The following is a 21,501-nucleotide window of genomic DNA, read 5'->3' on the forward strand; positions in this document are numbered from 1 at the left end:
TTTTCAAAAAAATTTTTTTTGTAACATCATAAAATGATGTAAAAATAATATTTAAAAAATGTTAATTGTTTATTAAATAACGCGTGTCTTTCGTTAAAAAATTTTCCTGTGTATTTATTGTAATCAAATGAACTTCCAATAAGGAAGTCAAATTATTTGATTAGGCACTCAGAAGAATGCAATTAGATAATTAAATGATTGGACCAAATAATAAATTATATTGTACTTAGTTATATACAAAATAATAATAATTAATATATTTTAATGTAGGTACTAAATGCACCGTATAACACTAGGTATACCCACAAAATACCATTAATTAAATGTAGGTAATATATATAATAATTTATAATGAAAAAATCATAGTTACGGAATTTGTAAATACTATATTTAGTCTCTTTTAACCCATTGAAAAATCCTAAATATTATATAATTTTAATAATTTAGTTATTGTACCTTATAGTATACTAAATGTCTTTATATCATAAGAACATTTTTTATTCCAGAAATATTTTATAAACTATAAATTCCAATCTATATAATGATATTCTATAGATTGTATGATATTAAATTACAATTAATGCATTCCCATGGAATTAATGTATTTTTTTTGTCCTCCCCTGTGTGGTGGTGTGCGCCTTTTCTAATATATATTATGTATATTTATTTTTATACTCACAAATGAATGTCATACGTAAAAAATTTTTTTTGGTGTTAGATTGGTACTAATATGATAAACCTATACTATATATTTTATTAGAATAACACAATATTCTATAAAGTAATATTTTAAAAATATTATTATTGTAAATAATTCAATAATTACACGGTAATATCACGTAAGTTATTATACTATTTATACTATATAATCTACATTTTTCACAACTAGTAATTTTTCTTGGTATACAATTTTTATTTTATTTTATAAAATTTCCTTATTTTGTGCATTAAAAAAATATTCTGTAGATATCGATAATCGATATGGAATATTGCATGATGGCATCATACATAGTAACAGTGAACTTAACGACCTGCAAATGCACGACGTCATTATACCAATGCAAATAAACGATACTTATTGATACTATTGTTCTGGACGTTTGGTATTATTTTTTTTCCTTATTAGTTATTAGTGTTATTACCCATATTTCGGACTACGGTATACTATTGTTTCTTTGTAAACAATGCAATTCAAACTGAAAAATTACGAATATTTTTTTTTTTTTGAAAAATCAATTGTTACTTACACATTTTCAAACATATAAATAGCGGTTTAAAACATGTTTTGGAAAAACTAAATTTAAATATAAGCGGGGACGCGGGGTACTCGCTAAACTACATTTTATTCGCATTGTATTGCACCAGTTGAACTTCTGGAAGCGCCCTAATGTAACTCGTAGAGTGACAAAAGACAAAGCACACTGCAGGCCGCACTGTGAGGCGCGCCTGTTTTGCGTCGTTCATTTAGTGAATTAAATATGGAAATATAACAATTATTGACAATTGTAAGATATTTCCTAAAGTAATACGTTTAATTCAGAAAAGTAATACTTTTTTATAGGGGCATTAGATACTTTAGTAAAAAAGATGGGCAAGTGATCGCTAAACATTATGCAATATGCATATTACTGTAGGTACTTACTATTATAAAACAAAATCAGAAAATTGATTTTGCAAATTCCCGTTTACTTTTAATTTTTTTTTGTTTTTCTCAATTATTAAGAAAAGTTCTAGGAATATTTTACTTTTGATTCTCCCCATAAATATCAATTACATATTCACTTTTCTATTAGAAAAGATGCTGGAGTGAAAAAACGAAGCATTTTTTCTATTATAAAACGTTTTTGCATACAAAAAAAAACACATAGGTACACATACAATACAATTGAACTTTATAGATTCTAGCTCTTTTTTTTAAAATACCATGAATAATGTACAAGGTTATATGTAACACAAATCCAATAAATTTGACGTTGATTCAAGCAATAATAGTTAAGTGACCCCCCCCTCCCACAAATAAAAGAGGAGGTTTGTAGTGTTTGTACATATAATATTATCTGGTGGTATCAGATGATAACTGATACCAATATAATGTGAAATTGTAATAAAGACAACAGTAATTTGAGTGAAGAGTCTATATAGCATTGCATGACATGTGATGTATCTATGAGTCATTAGATCATTAGAAATATAATAAATTATACCTTAGGTATAGCTGTGTAGCTGTGTTATCATTTGTTAGTGCATAATGGAACGTATGCATGGATATTCACCATACTGCAAATTTGGTACGTAACGGGCTCGAATACCCCAGCTATTATACTGATAGATTAGCCTAACAATTAAAGTAACTAATTACAAGAAATAAAATATGGACAAATTAAAGATGAACTTAATATTTTTCGCTTCCCTTGAAAATATTATTTTTATCTAAACCCTTATTATGCAAATTATGTACAAGCACACACATACACTACACATATATGTAAAACATTAGTGTATTTTATATATTATTGTTAAATAATTACAAGAATAAAAAATACTTGAAAATAGTACATCGAATTTTTTGTTGGTGGTTTGGTCTTTGATTCTCAAAATATTATTTTATAATCACCTCATATTTATACGAAGCACTATCTGAGAATTGAAAATTGCAAATAATTACAGAATATTTTGTTTACGTCAATGCAAATTCCATTAGGTTACTTATTATCGTATATTATTTAGTGAGTATACGTATAGGTATACTAAAACTAGAGAAGTGAATATAAACGACGTGCCTCTTTATACTTCCGCATACCAACTAATGGCCCAATAGTCAATACATCACAGATTAGGGTACATACTTACTTATTTTAGTTTGTTATAATCTGTAACCATTCCTTAAATAACTACCTTTCACCTAAATTTTTCATATACCTATGTGACGTAATTTTACGCCATAATTGTTATAAGTATTTAAATTAAATCAATACTTGAATAGGCTATATAGCCTACATACCTTGTAGTTAAAATAGTTTTATTTTTATATTTCAACACTACTATACGCTAAAAAATAAACTGCACTTTTTGTCTGTCAAGAAATTTGTTTTAAATGATGGTTTTTTATTTTATAGGGAAATTTATTTTTAATATACGGTTATTTTGTTTTCTCTGTGGCAGCTATTGTGACTTAGAAGCAGAGGCGTAGCCAGGATTTTTTTTATGGGGGTGCTAAATAATTTTAACTTGAGTTATTTAATCAAAAACAACAACAAAACAAAAATACTGATAACATAATATTAACGTTGATTTGCAGTTAACGTATACGAGTATACTATTTTAAATAATTACCCTAATTGTTAACCCTTGTATTTGCGATTTTGATATATTTCCTAAACAATTGAACTTTAAATGCTATAAACAAAAATTGTGACTAACGATTTTTGATTTTTTTTTCTACAATAAGTACAAGTTATAATAAATCTTATATTAAATTTTATAGATTTTTTGGAATGTCAAATATTTTTTATCGGCATTTCAAAAAAAAACTTATAAAAATCAAAAATTTCAATTGTCTATAAAAAGCTTAATAAAAGTTAAAATATTTTTATTTTATTTAATCGTAAATAGATAACGCTAATATAAAGACTTGGTGAAAATTCCAAATATTTACAATGATTCGTTTTTGAATTACAGCAAAATAAAAAAATAAATTTTGTCGAAAACTGATTAAAAATTCCCGTTTTTCCGTTAATGTTTTAGGGGTTTTCCTAACGCTTTTGAAAACAACTGGACATTTTTTACTATTGATCCCTCAAAGTACCAATTGGATTCATTTTTATTTTCGAAGAGGGGCTGAAGTCAAAATTCAAAACACTATTACTACTCAAAAACGTGATGAAAGTCACAAAAAAATATACATCATTGTAAAATCAATACATTTATCACTCCGTTCAGAATCTAATATTTTTGTTTTGAAATTTATATTGTTTGGCGATAAGTATCTAGTTGAGCTAGTCGTCTAGTTTTAATGATTTGGATATGTTTTATTAAATTTAGATAGGCGATGTAATGTGTAATGTCAATTTTAATATTATAATAGGTTTCTATAAAATATTTAATAAACGTGAAGTAAAATATAACATTATATTATAATTATTTTTAAATGATTATCGGAAATAATGCATACGCATGGTTTTTTTACAGATAAATTGTAAAATTGTAATGATTCTTAAATATTTATTATCTATGTAGCTAGGTTCAACACGAACGAAATTAAAATATACCTACATAAAATATACAATATTACATCTAAATAATATAACGCCTAGTGTACATAGGTAGGTGCTTAAAAATATCCACTACCTACCAGCAAACTGCAAAATATCTAACTCATATAAACCATTGTAATAATTCTTAAAGTTATTATTGTAATTATTACCTATTACCAATTATTGAGTATCTTTTAATTTTTCTTCATAAAATTAAATATATCGTCATTATTTTAATATAAACCTATATATACCTATTATACAACATTTTTAATAGACTGCTAGTTTATTATGTAGAAAAATGTCCAACTTATCTACTATAGGTTACCTAATTGCAGGTATAGGATATACCTACCTATAATTTATCTATCAATATATCATAATACAATTTACTATCCAACTAACCAATATGTGCATTGTACTTACCTGTATTATAGTAATATATAGGTAGTAATTGTAAGTTTAGACTTTTAAAGTGTTTATATATGGCAAAAAAGGCTGCAAGGCTTTTTATATTGAATAATAAATTTATATACGAGTGTCGAGTATATATATTTATGTGTATATATATAATAGCACCTATGAAATATGTAAGTTTATGTGTTATTTTCTATTCAAGTATTCATGATAAATTTGATTTAGTTCTGGCGGGTTTTATTATCAATATATTTTAGATTAAACCGATTAAGCTCAATTGACCATTTCAATTTTAAACTGCGTATAAAGAGGTTATTTGTTAAATTATATGCAAGAGCTGCTCTTGAAGAGCATAATATTATCTATGTGACATATCTAATACTTTACCGTTAGTCTATTTATAAGATCTTTTTGTAGCTTATTCCTTTTAAGAATTCAAAGATTTTTATTTCAAAACGTTTTCGTCAAAACTGTTGATGAGATGATAATATACGTTTGTCAAAATATATCAAATAAATATAGGTATTAGGTACCTACCTATTTATACTCGTATCAAATTTAGAAACCACGACTAATCGCCTTACATTATTATTGCTGTTACCTCGTGGGTTTGTTCTATTTTGGCCACATTCTACTTCCATCACATATTCACATTCCTTTAAACTAATGATGACTGCCTCTTCTGTAGTTTGTATTGTACATTTGTACCTAAACTATTCTACAACAACTTCGTGATCTGAAATATTCCCCAACTCGTATTCTTCCACTCGTCCAAATTATCATCACAAGGTCCTTTATTTGTCCTTTTTTAAATCTCCCATCATCTCCCTTTAGTATTCGAGATATATTCTCTACCTCATAGGCTCCAACAAGCAAATATTACTTTCTACATGAATTTTATTGCATGATTATAATATACAGACATAATCATTTGATTTTTGTTATGTATAATTATTAGGGCTCGGGACTTTAGCACTTAAAATTATTAAAATAAGCGCTTACCTATAAACATCATTATAAGCACTCAAATAAGCATTTAAAATACTTAAATTTGAGCAAAAATATTTAATAAAAAAAAAACTTTCTTTTTACTTGATAAAGCCGGTACTAAATTTAATTTGTAATTGTGCTAAAGTAACATAATTAAAGATTACAAAAAATATTGAAACGTTTCTAACTAAAAAATAAAATAAAATTTTTTTTTTATATTTTAAATATTCACATTTCACTTCAAAACATTTTGCTTTATTGTTTATAAATTTTCCGAGGGATTTCTGAGAAAAAAACCATAAAAACTGGTCAAAAAAGCAAAAATAATCATCATTTTAAAAAATCATTGAAAAAAGCAAAAAAAAGCACTTTCAAATTTCATAATTGAACGTGTTGTAATATGACATACACTTCCATACCATTCTGCTACATTTTAAGTCAGTCCATGAAAATAGCAAATGCTTTAAGTCTCCAGCCTTGATAAATACTATAATGTATACTTATACCTAACTTGTACTCAAAAATTAACATTTAAATTACAATTAATTATTTTAATTGTAATACATAATTTAAATGAATAATAAATATATTTTTTTAAATAGGTAAGTAAATAATTGTTGAACATTCATTAATACAAATACCTACTATTCTACCAACAGACAAAAATAGGTAAGTATTTACAAAAGCAGTAATATATAATTTAAATAAATTACCAAAATGTTTAAAAGAATTTTAAAATATTTCAATATTTGTAACAAATATATTATAATATTAACGATATTATTTATAAGTACCTATTATTTTCTATACCTAATCAATTAGGTAGGTATTTTTGGTATTTTTTGTACGTGCTATTTTTATATTTTACGATAGGCAAGTAGGAAACAATTTTTCATAAGTAAATATCCTAAATCTGTACATAGTGTTTTAATAGTTATTCGTCGATAAAAAATTATGTTTTAAGTTTTAACGCTAACAACTAACGTAGGTAATACATATTTTAGGTTGAATAGTGTTAAATTTTAACCGTCGAGATAACTGAAATACATAGGTATAGTTAACATTATTATTGTAGTAATCTTTAAATAGATATACAATATACACTTAAATTTAAAAATATTGGTGTTTGCTTTAAAGTTGAGACAATGGCGGATTACCCGCTAGGCTCGTGAGGCTTGAGCAAAAGGCGGCAATTTGTAAGGGGCGGCTAATTTTTTATGTTATTTTATTTTTATTCTAAAAAAATGAACAAAAAAAAAGGGTAGGTAAGTGGATATCGTTCGACTTTATAGACATATAGTAGAGGTGGAGAGTAGGTCATTATAATAAATGTATTAAATTTGAATGCAACGGCAGGTATCATTGTATATGAAAAACTATTCTGAACAGAGATGAGTTGTCAGTTTAGGATATATTATATTATTACCTATATTTAAATTGTAATTTATTTTTCTCAACTATTGGTGAAAGTTTCAAGTTTCTACGATTTATACTTTTTGAATAACAACAAATATTTAAAATCGTTTTAGGATATATCGTTATTTTACGCGATTTCGTAAAAAATTAGATTTCATACAGCCATAAAATGTTTTCTTTATTGACGCTGGAGTTTTTTTTTACAGTTATTTGAAGAAAATGTTAAGTGGGTAAAATTTTAACCCTTGTATTAAGTTTTTTAACCTTAGATATAAATCACAAATATTTTATGAATTTTCAACTTTAAAATTCTTCACAAATTTTCCCGATTTTTCATAGGTATTTCGTAAACATTTGAACTTTAAATGCTATAAACAAAAATTGTGACTAACGATTTTTGATTTTTTTTCCACAATAAGTACAAGTTATAATAAATCTTATATTAAATTTTAAAAATTTTTTGGAATGTCAAATATTTTTTATCGGCATTTCAAAAAAAAAACTTAGAAAAATCAAAAATTTCAATTGTCTACAAAAAGCTTAATAAAAGTTAAAATATTTTTATTTTATTTAATCGTAAATAGATAACGCTAATATAAAGACTTGGTGAAAATTCCAAGTATTTACAATGATTCGTTTTTGAGTTACAGCAAAATAAAAAAATTAATTTTGTCGAAACTGATCAAAAATTCCCGTTTTTCCGTTAATTTTTTAGGGTTTTTCCTGACGCTTTTGAAAACTACTGGACATTTTTTACTATTGATCCCTCAAAGTACCAACTAGATTCATTTTTCTTTTCGAAGAGGGGCTGAAGTAAAAATTCAAAACACTATTACTACTCAAAAACGTTATGAAAGACACAAAAAAACATACATCATTTTAAAACCAATACATTCATCACTCCGTTCAGAATCTAATATTTCAAAACAATATAAAAAAACACGGCCAATGGGGGGGGGGGCTATAGCCCCTTTGGCCTACCTTGGCTACGCCACTGGAAGTAAGTACTTACATGCACTATAGATACAATCGTAATTTTATTTTCGATTTAACAACATACAGATTATTTTTTCTTATGGTAATGGGTAATATAACCTAGAAACATAATACCTATGAATAATATGATGTAGTCACAAATACAGTAAATCTGCAGTAGATGTAACATTACCTATATTTAACTAATTAAGTATTAAATTATTGGTTCATCTCATTGAGATATAAGATATGGTATATGGTGTTGACCATTTACAGTTAAATAGTTAGATTACAACGAATTGTTATGATGGTATTATAATAATACTTTATAAAACCTCTATTCGTTGTTGAAAATAGGTATGTTAATAATTGTTTAAGTTTTCAGATTATTAATTATATATTATTCGATATTTATTATTGATAAATTTGAAAATCACTATTATTTCATTGTTGTTTTAGCCAATTTTGAAGAAAATGACCTTTCACCGGTTGGTTAACTTAAGGGAATAGTGAAAATTATTTTTAGTAATTTATACAAATTTTAATACACGTCTCCAGCAGGCTACCTAATGATTTGTTTAATATCATTAATACCTATCAATATTGTCTTTAATTTTCTTCTTTCAACATCTCAAACTTTAAACTATCTAATGATATAATTGATATAATATGTATAACATCCTTAAAATATAAAATTATTAATCAAATTTTGATCTGTTTTATCATATAAAATGTATATAAAGACATGATAGGTTTTACTAATAGGGTTTCACAAACATGTGCTAATTATTATACATACATGATACATCTATACTTTTAACTTGAATTTACCTTTAATGAAATAAAATCCATTAGGTAATAGAACCCATTTTACCAAAACTATTGAATAAGTTGGTCTATTTTAAACTTTCATTTGAAAATCTATGTTTTAGATTAATTAGTATTTGATGTGTTTGTAGTGAAAGTGTTAAGCCTGTTATTCCCCACTTAAATATGGCTATGCGTTGTCTTATAATTTATATTGTTTGGAGATAAATACCTATCTAGTTCAGCTAGTCGTCTAGTTTAAATGATTTGGATATGTTTTTATCACTTTTAGATAAGCGATGTAATGTCTAATGTCAATTTTAATAGGTTTATACACAATATTAGTGTGCCTAAAGGCGCCGAGAAGGTTATCCGCCACTGAGTTAAGATTAATAAAATTATGAAATGTCACAAACGATAAAGACTAAAGAGTTCTATTTCCTCAATCCTAACACAGTAACACATATCTATACATTAAATACATTAATTATTAATTGTAACTTGTAAGCCACTACTTCTCTGTGCCTATTATCGGCTAGCAACTATTTCTTGATACAGACTAAAGTGGAAATAGAAATAATTTTTTTAACATTGAATTAACTTGTCTAATGCATGTAACAGTTCAGTTTATAATAGTCTACACTGTAGATACCAGCTTTGGGGTTTGAAAAAAGTACTATCCATTACCTACCTATTAGGTAGATACTGAAAAATACATCAAAGTTGGTAACACACGATGGGAGATTAGAGAATGAAACAATAGTCAACCAATACATAAGTGATGCCTAGTACAAAATTTAATTACGTTTTGAACATATTGATTCACTGTATATTAGGCAGGATCAAGTACAAAATAAAAAATTAAAGGACTGTCAGAATTTTCAAATAAAATTGTTGTTAATTATATCTACAATTATAACATATTATCATTTTATATATAACTATATAAGTTTCAACATTTTCTATCTTTGCTTAGTCAGTAACATCAGTTGTAATTGTAATTTATTTTATACCTAACAATAGTAACAAAAACATTAATTTATTACATTATGGTTTACATTTTTAATTTTTTAAATTGATAATAAGAAAATTAAGTTAAATAATTATTTATTGAAGAATGCTAGAAATAGATTAGGAAAATTTTATTTTAACTAGGATCCTTAGTTATTGAGTAAAACAATGATATTAATGTTAGGCGATTACAATTTTTAAGGGATCAGATATTATTATAGACAATTTCATTGAAATAACAAGAAAACTTATATTCAATAATCAATTATCATATTACATAGGACAGTCAACAAGAGAATATAGGTAGCTTTAAATCAAAATGTTTATTACATATATATTTTAAATTTAAACAACAAGTATAACATAGTTAACAAATTACTATCCTTAATATTACAACACTGTTTTAATTTCTCTTATTTTTAAAATAAATACATCATTTTTTTTCACCATGAACATTTATATAATATAAAATCTATTAAGATAATTAATAAAGGAACTCGCTAGTTACACCAACTTAAATATGTTTTTAATATATCTATTAGAAACCTCCAGTAAAATATATTCTAATTAGGTAAACAAATTATTAGTAACTAATGGGTAGTTATTTACCAAATGTCTTATTATTTAGAATTTTCCTACTAAAAAAAAAGCAAAAAAAAAAGGATCCAATAGTATATCAACATACAGATATTAAGATAATCTAATGAAGCATTAAGCGATAAATTACATACAATATAACAGTGCTCTCAAAAGTAATATATTTAATTAAACCAACATTTCATAAATACCTTAATTCATTCACTCAGCCTTATAATAATTAAAATAATATATTATATGAATATTTATGTATACCTATTTGTATATTATATAATTTTTTTAGATTTTTTTTATGTTTTTGTACAAAAATATATATTATTATTATAACACATACATAAACTTTTCACCCAAAACAGTGATACATATACAAACTACTCACATAATATTGTATATTGAATAAATTACTAAATAAAATTATAATAATAATTAATAATTAATCATAGATAGTAATATAATCTAAAAAAACTCACAATTGTCTTATTATCATAATATAACATTAGACATACCAATTTTCTTTAGGATTCTAAGAAATAAGGTTAATAACATTTTAATAAATTAGGTAGGTAACTTAAATGTTTTATTAACAAAAGTGCTATTTGTTTTTGGTTAAAAATACAATAAACAATCTGAAAACACATAATGTTTTTCAGTGTGGTAAAAGGTAGTTAAATGAAGGTTTAACAGGAAACATCAATAACAAAGTTTAATTTATAGTTTTATAATAGAAAGAAAAACAAGAAAATTAATAATAATATAACATAATCCCATAAAGTTTACTAAAAAAAACATTCTAAAAGAAAAAAAATTGGACGGTTGTATAATTTGCCATCATAAATAAAATCAAAAACAAATCTTGGAAATTTTCTATCTGATTAAGCCTACTAAATACTTTAATATATTTTTTTATACTTCTAAAAGCAACAAAAAACATTAAGCTAAAAAATTATATTTCTCTAATTTGAATATTTAATTACCATCACATGTGTTATTGTAATGATAAACACATGTGGTTTGACAATTTTATAATTAATGGCTTGAAAAAGTAATTAAAACAATAATTACAGATAAGTACAATTTCCAAAAATGAATAATGTTTTTAAAAGGGCATATTTTTGCTATCACAATATAAATAAATTACATCACAAAAGATAGACAAGATAAAAATTACAAATGTTCACAAATTGTCCAGATTGGAATCTATACATTATTAAAAAATATTGTAATATAATTTATATTCAAAAATCATATTACAATTTTGTATAGATCTGAAAATATAAATATTTGAGCTGAAACAAGTTGTTAAAAAACTATTATATAAATTTAAATAACAGTGCACAAGAATAATAATTTTATACAGTTCAAAATAGAAATGTTTTCAAATAACTTTAATTTAGATGTTCTAACAATAATTTAATCAGTTAACAATGTAAACCTGTGAATTAGTAAATTGGACAATATTATCTAAACACTTAAAAGATTTTTAGGAATAGTGGCAAACAATATAAATAATATTCTTTTCATAGATAGTATAACTTGAATTATTTTATACATGAAAGATAAAATTTTAAAAAATTATTTTAATTTACGAATCAATGGATTTTACGATTAAATCTATTTAAATCTAACCAAACAAAATTTATGAATTATCGCAAGAAATTAATATAAAAACATTTTTAATGAATAAAAATGTATTATTTATTTTATAAATAAATATACATTATTAGACAGTATTTTAATATAATAATATAGTTGATTAAAAAGCTTTGATATTAGTTTATTGTCTGCCAACAAGTGTTTTCTAAATTATTTAACAAGAAATTCTATGTACAGAATAATTAAACATACGTAATATGTATTACAAATATACTTAATGCATTTTAAGATTTTATTTTCTAGACTAGAAATTATCAATTTGAGTAGCTAAAGTCTGTGTATTAATAGGAGAAGGATTAGGGAACATGTTAATAGGTTGATCTGCTAAAGACATGGTTGGTTCTTTGTTGATGACGTCCTTATATTCATCAATAGATTCATTGACTACGGTAGTTATTTCTTCATCATCACCTAAAATTTTTAAAGCTACCACTAGATCTTGTAGGATTTCAGTTTCCCGTAACTCAATTAATTGATAACGATGGTTAAATACTGACAGGTGAGCAAATACACAATTTAAATGTGTATGCAAATTTAGTAGTACTAATTCACGAAAGTGACTATGATAAAGATGTGCTAAAACGTGAAACAACAATCTTAAAATTTTTTTTACTACAACCTCAAAGCCAACAGGAAATTCATTAGCTGTAACAAAAAACATAGGTTATATATAAGTGAATTTACAAATTTTAAAGTATTATAAATATTACCATATTTAGTTGGAAAGATTGTCTCATCATTAATAGTTTTTTGAACGAACGTCATAACATAGTCTATGTATAATGGAGCAGCTACTCGAGATTTTTTTCCTTTTTCGTCAAACCACAAGTAGGTTCTAATGAAAACAAAATTAAAAAATGAAATACATTATTAAACAGAATTATATAGATAACATTTTAATAGATCCACAAGACATGCGACTATGCGAGTTTGTATTTATATATTTTATTATAGGTATCTAATAAGTTTGTAAAATTAATTCAATATGATCAAAAAATTAAATTAATTAAAAATTATTTTTCAATTTATAGTTCATGAAATACCTATAACTTGGTCCAACCATATCAGGACATCCCGAAATAGTACAGAATTCTGACACAGTTCCATAAATCAAGTTGGTGTTGTCAAAAATTGAAAGTGCTAGAACAAATAAAAATAGAAATTAAAATAACTAATAGATGTCGGCAAAAAACTACTTACTGTGAGAAGCAAGCCACTCATTAAAATCTATCCCATTAGGCATTTCAACTAATATCCTAAGATCAATGTCAGGTAACTTTTTTTCCAATACAGCTTCTTCCAAATACAACTTATTATCATCATTACATAATGATTCCTTGTCTTTGGCCTTTCGACCTTTCCTATAAACAAACAAATATATTTATATATTTAATAGAACTTAAATTAATTAATTTAAAGCTTTTTAACAAAATGCATAATCAATAAGTAAATTTGAGTTAAAACTATAATTGCCAACTATTAGCCAAGGAATTCATAAAATATTTTGATTTTATTAGGTATATGTATTGACTAAAAACTAAATATAATAATATAATATGTATAAAATTAATTTGAATGAATGGTATCCTTATTTTACACTAATATAATTATTAATATAATCTAGACAAAGCTGATACAAGGAAATAAAGGCTATTATATATTTACATATCTTAATAATAAATTAATTGTATTATATAATATAGTACTATACTATTTATAAACTTATGAAAAAGTATAAATATAATAGTCTCAATACCAAAAATACTTTATAAGTTTATGGTTTATATTTTATAGATTTTTAAAATTTAAATTTAAATTTTGTTTAATCCTCTATTTTTATTTCTCAATCCACCCATAGACATAACTAATATAATATTTACTATACAATATATATTATATTATTTAATAATATATGACAGTAAATGTAAACATTATTTTGTATTGATACAACTTCTATAGTACTGTCTCATTTAAAGATGTACTAATAGATTAGTACCACTATTCAAGTATATAGAGTTAAACTTAATCTTCCAAATATTTTATGTGAAATACTAATTCCAAATTAGAAAACCACAACTTATATAAAACCTTAGTATTTTTAAATTTTATTAGGTAAAATATTTATACCAACTACCAACAATATCTATACTTTAACCAATTATTATCTTTATTATATACCTTAATTTTTAACTATGATAGATACATGTGTATACAGTGATATAACTTGGTAAAAAATTAAATAAATAAACTTTGTAGGTACAAATAATTTCAGGAAAAAACATTTTTATCTTATAAATGTGTGAAATGTATTCATTCTTTTTTTTAGAAGATTTAAAGATTTCTACTGTTGGTATATCTGGCAAAATAATACCTTTGCACCCAGCATACATACCCGAGGAAGTGAATACCCCCACAATTATGCTACTGTGTATATAAATAAAAATGAAAACAATTATTTTATATTAAGATAATATAAATACTCAGGAATTATTGATAATTATACATAGCATAATTTAAACTCAAAATATTTATTGGTACTCTGATAATTATTTATACTTTAAATTATAAATTTGGAATATATATGTCACAGTATGTACATTGCTCATGAAATTTGAGCCTGCCAGAGCAATTTGTACTGAATACAAAAAAATTATTTTTTATACCATAATTTTTATTAGATTTATTATAACTAATGATAAAAAATGTATATATCATTATTAGTTTTAATTAATTTTTGTATTATAATCTATTAATTATAATTTATATTCTGAATTTTTTAAAACAATTATAGTAATGATAATAATTATTTACCTAATATTGAAAGCATAACAACATACAAAATAAATAATAAGTTACCATATTTTATTATTATATTAAGATTATTTACAATTTTATTATTATCTATTTATTTGAATTTAATTCACTAGAATAATACTTAGATTTGTAGTCTACCTGATTTTCTACATTTTTATCAATCCAATATGGCCATATAGAAAAACAGTACTACTAAAATAGTATAATAAAAAAAATAATAGACAATTTATATGGTATGTTTCAAATCAGAATAACTGCAATTATAAGTGTCACCTTAGAAAATTATGCACAGATTAATAGTCAAAAATAATATTAATATCATAATACCTAAATAATAACTTATTTATTTATTTTGAATGACATTGTGTCATAGCATAAAAATATAACTATATCATTTTTAAATATTCAAAATATAATAAATAGAAAATCATAAAATTATAATGAATAATACACGGTAGATCATGGAGATTAAAATTACATTTGAATGTGTTAAATCATTGTAATACACTCTACATATTAGCAATTTTTTTTTTGTTTATTTTTTCATCAATCAATATTATAATTATTATTAGTAATAAATTTCAAAAAATAATTTGTTTGTATTTACAGTTTAATTTTCCTGGTAATGTATAAATTTATTGTATAAATTTACAAAACAAGTATTAGCATTCCGCCATTGACTTCAATAATAGCAACAGTTATTAAATTATCTTAAATTTTTCTAAATTATGAAATTTTAAATTATATAATTGATAATTATTATTCATAATTACCTATTCATTATGACATAGTCTACTTTTATTAATATTTTGGTACTTGTATAGTATGCTACCTACTAAAAAAACTGTATGCGTGTAGTATTCTACCTACTGTAGTTAATTTTATTTCATTTCGTTTAACGGTTGAAAAGTAAATTTGAGCCATTAACATAAATAAAATATAACAGTTGTATTATAAAACTATAGCTAAATAGCCATTATGATAAATATTCACTAAGACCCACAATAACTTACTTTTAGATATTTTTTATATATTTGTCTATGTTGTGTCTGTGTTTTTCATTGCAAGTTTTACTTTGTAATTAATGAATAAATCAATGTGCTATTAGTACAGGTATTTTATATCTGATGAGGAAACATGTATTATATATCTTCAAGAGAAAAATTTGATGCCAGAACTTAGTAGTTATTCCAAATTGAAAGATACTGTTATTTGTGAAAGTATGTTGAAAGAATATAAAAAAAAAATTTTAATGAATAAAATACGATAAAGTTTTTAGGTAGATATATAGCATACTGCACGAGTACCTATATTTTTTTTAAATTACTGATTCTTAAGTTTTTTTGAAGGAAAAGGACAAACCAGAATATTCAAAACCTGTACGGAGAAGTGAACATTAATTGACTTTTAAAAAGTAGTAGATTTAACTGGGCAGGACACGTGCGGAAATTAATGGGAATAATTGATTAGGTTGAAAATTTAAAATGAAACAGAAACATGACATCCCAGACTAAGATGGAAGGATAGAGTAGTCAAAGACTTGAAATAGCTTTTAATAGAGAACGGGGAAAAACAGGGAAAAGAGAGACTGTTAGAGGGTAAGTGTTACATGTAAAATACCAAAGAAGAAATGATTATTTTTTTTTTATAAGATAATATATGAAAAATACAATGTCTAACTGAAAATGTTTAATAATATTATCACTGTCTTTTAAAAATTGTATTTATTATTTAAAATTTAAGTATATTATTATAAATTACAAATTATTATTCACAAGTCACAGCTACTTATCACAGGACAACTATTATTATTATGAATAATACTAAATCCACAAATGCAAATAAAATACTATCAGTCAAATTGTCAGTTTTAAATAAATTGAATAATTATTGAAATTTGGTCCAACTAATTGTCAAAGTAAAAAAAGTTCATTACAATTACATAAATTATTATGTGATCTATCATCAAAATATGACTAAAGTAAAAAACTGTCAACAGTGACCATGAATTCTTTTTTTGAATAATTGATCAATTATTTATTTATTAGAAGCTGTTAAACGATAAGTATATAAATAATAAATATTCAGAATGAAAATCATAAATTAAACTTTTAACAAAATAAAATTGCATAACATAAAATATTTATTTAAGTTTTGTAATCATAGGGTAATAAATAAATTCAATAAAAAAGATTACTAATAAATCATATAACCAATTCACCTGTATATTGTACTTTTTAGATTTTAATGAAAAAATTTGATTTCAATATTTATAAATACATAATTTCTTATTACAATGTAATGGGTAATTTTTTAATAAATATACATTGTAAGTATTGTATTTAATATAATAATATATTTTGAGTTGATCTTAAATTTGAGTTATATGCTGTTGATAATTTTAAAATAAACTATTTTGAATGAAGGTTATAAAAGCAAAAATTGACAATTGATTTTCTTGGCTATTAGAAAATCTTGAGAAAATTAACAAATAGACGTTGTAAAATAATTAAATACTATCAATATTAAACATCTAAAATATAATTTATATACAAATATTAAAAAAAAGTTGTACTAAAGAATTTAAAAATGATAAAATGCATTTTTAAATAATATATGCTTTGGTCATAGATTCATAAATATTGATCTTAATTAGTGGAAAACTAAATAATAACAAATTTCAGATAAAAAATTTCATTCATAGCATCCAGATTACTGTTATTTAACTGTGATAAAAAAAAATTATTATCCTTAAATAATTGTACTATATTTATGGCTAAATTTTTATTTGGAAAATTTGATGGTTTGATTTTATTTAATCAAAAACTTATATTATTTACATCCAAAAATGTAAATGAGTAATGAGTATGTATTATGTACATAGAATATTGCAATATAAAAAGCTTTTTACTCGATTAATAAATAAAATATTATAAAAACTCATGTACTAACTATATAATAATATAATATTCTTAGTTGTAAGTTTGATAATTAAATAGTATTATTAATGTTGTATATTCAACAAATATCACTAAACTAAAACATTCTAGGTAGGTCTGAGGTCAGTTTATCTAAGAATCAATCATTAAATTTTGCTTTGAATTATATCAAACAAACTCAACAAAGACTATGTTATAGAAGTTTAAATTAACAGGAAATTGTAGTCAAGCGATTGATAATAAAAAACTTAGTGAACACTAGCAATTTAAAGAAAACCATTATATAATAGTAAAGATGATAAAAGAATAAAATTAAAGATAATAATAATATTAATTATATAGTAAGTACAATTTAAAGGTTCTACCTAGATCAGAATAATTTATTAATTATTAATAGATAGTAGATACCTATAGTAGGTTTAATAAAGTATTTTAGAATAGCATTTTAGGAGATTATCTGGTCTATTTTAGTGGTATAATAAAAAGTTAAACTTAACAAATCTGTTAATACTTTAATGATCAGTATTTACAAAATTAAAAATATAAATTTAATATGTAGTATAATCAAATGTAACTAGTAACAGTTTTTAAATTATTAACTTAACATAAATATATATATAATTATTCTTACTTATAACTATTATTCAACCCATTATTTATTAAAAAAAACCATCACATTTAACACACACATAATTAATGAGTAACTTCATACAAACTAGTGAAAAGTCAAAGCTATTTAAAAATATTTTTTATTATATTTTATTAAATACAACACCTACACGATGTAGACATTATTAACTCGATACATTATATATTATAATAGACGTATGTCTATACATAATAATCATAGTACCTAGATATTGGAACAATATTTAGACCAATCCAATATCAAGATAATAATTATCTAATCCAAATATCAGAATAAATTTATTTTGTCCAAATTTAGTATCAAATCTACTAATTTTCCTAAAATGTAAGTATTAGAGGTAAAAAGTAGAAACTAAAATATTTCTATAATTAGTCCTTTTGGCACAAGAAACTTGATACTGAACAAGTAATGTTTAAAATGTTTTGTCAAAGAACTGTAACAGATTGTATGTGCAAGCATGAACATTATACTTTTATAAATATACAATGCATATCTATTATTTAAATACATTTTTATATTATATAAATAAAATATTAATTTATATTAATATAACCTTTTGTCAGAACCCACATCAATATCATCAAAAATAAAAATAAAATAATTATTATCATATTATTGTTAGTGTGATAATAGTATAATCCAGATTAAACGGATCATGACGTTTGCTTCAACTTGGGATAAGTAATGGAAAAATGGATTGACACGGATTTGATGGTGTTCAGCACTGAACTAGGTACGACACTAGTGGAATGACAGACAAGACTTACCCCATAAACCAGTCCACGGTGTCGCGGAGATATTCGGGTAGCTTGTCCAGTTTGTCGGATTGTCTACGCGTCCACCATTCGAATATTGACCGGCGGAATATACCGCGCTAACACCACCGCGGTGTTGTCGATGATCGGACGTCCACAGAGACGGTCGTCAGGTGTCCATGTCCGGCGTTGAACAACGGACACGGGCACGAGTCGCGGTGTTTTTGATGCGGCGTATTATTATTGCGACGACGACGACGACAGCGGCTGCGGCGGCAGCGGCAGCGGCGACGACAGCAGCGGCAGTAGCGGCGGCGGCGATCGTGTAGCGGCGTCGGCGACGGCGGCAGACGACCAAATGCACATCGCACTCAACTCAATCGGTGCCGAAACGACGACGGAATAAACCGACATTTATGAACAAAACAACGAGCAATACACATAGACATTCGTTCGTTGGGTTTGTCAGGTAGTACGACGTAAATAATTAATGCAGTTGTTGTTGTTGTTGTTGTTGTGGTCGCGGTCGTAAGTTTTGACTCGGAAAAAAAATGACAAGCTGGAGGGAACGACGTAAAAAAATCCTTATCATTGCGTAGCTCCTGCGGTGATAAGCATTGAGCGCACGCCGTCGTCGTACTACAATATTATGCACTACTAACTGTATATAATTATTATTATTATTATTATTATTATAATACGCTGTGGCTATTTAGTGTTGGCTACAGCTGGCTACTGCTGCTGAAAGCTGCGTGCGCTCGATAACGCTGCTCCGACGGCGATGCGAAAATAATAACGAGAAAATTAACGCGATATATTTTAGAGTAGGTACGGCACAACACCGTCCTCCCGTCGTGTGACGTGCGGCGGCGATAATATAATTATTATGCAGTATGTGATGCACCATTGCGGTACACCAGCTGAGCCGAAACGGCTATTGCCGCATGTTATTTAATAACGACGGACATTTTTTTTTTTAATCCTCAGAGATATAAATATACACCGTGTGCTCGTGCGCTTGTACACCTACGACGACGACACGAGTATATTATTATATTGTGTGACAGTTGTGTTTTTTTTTGTTTTCCGTCTTCGCGGAGCAGGTGTAACTGATGGCTCGACGTCGACGGCGGCGGCGCGTTACGGCATCTGTGGTGTCGGCCGGCGGCTGCGAGGGGGGCACTCACGCCTACGCTGTGGATAACGTTATGCGCCGAACCGATCGGAATATTACGAAATGTCGATAAAATAATTACCCAATAATAATACATTCAGCGGGGCTGCGAATTGTGATAGACGACACCAGTGTGGGTATAATGTGATGACACCGATGACTGATGCGTTTGCATACGTGCGTATAGCGACTCGGGGGGGGGGGGGGGGGGGTAAAATTAATCGAGTTCCGTCAAAATGTATTTTACGTTATTAGGTAGGTACTTACTACCTATATAGTACTACTATTATTATAATAATAATACATTATAGAAGACAGACACCACCGACATGGCAACATGTCATATATTGGCGTATTTTTGTTTGTTTGTTTTTTTTTTTTTACATATTTCAATGTTTGAGAGTTCGAACACATTATTAGGTATTTTAAAAAATTCTGATGATTTGCATTAATCTGCATATTTATCATTTTTCATTAAATCATACCGCCAAGATTGACAAAAATTAAATAACTTACAAGTTATTCGATTATAAAAATTGTATTTTAGAATTTATATTAGGTATACTATATGATAAATAAACAGGCACGGCACCAAGGGGGGCAAGGTGGGGCTTTAGCCCCCTCAGAAAACAGTTCAGCCCTCTTGCCAGCCCCCCTTTGAAAAATATGTATGATATAATAAAGTCACAAAACATTATAAATTGAGGAATAAATTTAATTTATTATAAATCATAATAATTGAATTAATGAAGTTTGTACAAATAGCATCTTTGGTCTTTTTATAATGGATTAACCTACTAGTATTATCTAATAAGGAATAAATTTACAATTTCAATAAAATATGTTTTGAAATTTGTAAAATAAGAAAAAAGTATTTTATTTTTTTTATTATTACCTTTATTGAATACTAATTACTGGATGAAAATAAACAAATGTATCCCAAATCTTAGCATTAAAGTTGAGTCAAACAAATTCATCTGTTCATTACTAAACACAATTACTTTAATTTATATTTATGAAAATGTAAGTAAAAAACATAATCATTCATTCA

The 21,501-nt window shown here is 25.4% G+C and overlaps 1 protein-coding gene across 1 annotated transcript; it reads right to left on the bottom strand.

Annotated features, from left to right (window-relative positions):
• Window positions 1-10,177: 10,177 nt before the first annotated feature.
• Window positions 10,178-20,203, bottom strand: LOC132927034 (MOB kinase activator-like 2). Its single transcript, XM_060991489.1, has 5 exons — window positions 19,289-20,203; window positions 13,320-13,480; window positions 13,163-13,259; window positions 12,830-12,954; window positions 10,178-12,764 (listed from the first exon to the last, which is right to left on the bottom strand). The coding sequence occupies exons 1-5, from the start codon at window positions 19,291-19,293 to the stop codon at window positions 12,364-12,366; spliced, it is 789 nt and encodes a 262-aa protein (XP_060847472.1). The 5' UTR covers window positions 19,294-20,203; the 3' UTR covers window positions 10,178-12,363.
• Between the last annotated feature and the right edge of the window lie 1,298 nt (window positions 20,204-21,501).

This window comes from Rhopalosiphum padi, chromosome 3 (assembly GCF_020882245.1).
Source record: "Rhopalosiphum padi isolate XX-2018 chromosome 3, ASM2088224v1, whole genome shotgun sequence".
NCBI lineage: Eukaryota > Metazoa > Arthropoda > Insecta > Hemiptera > Aphididae > Rhopalosiphum > Rhopalosiphum padi.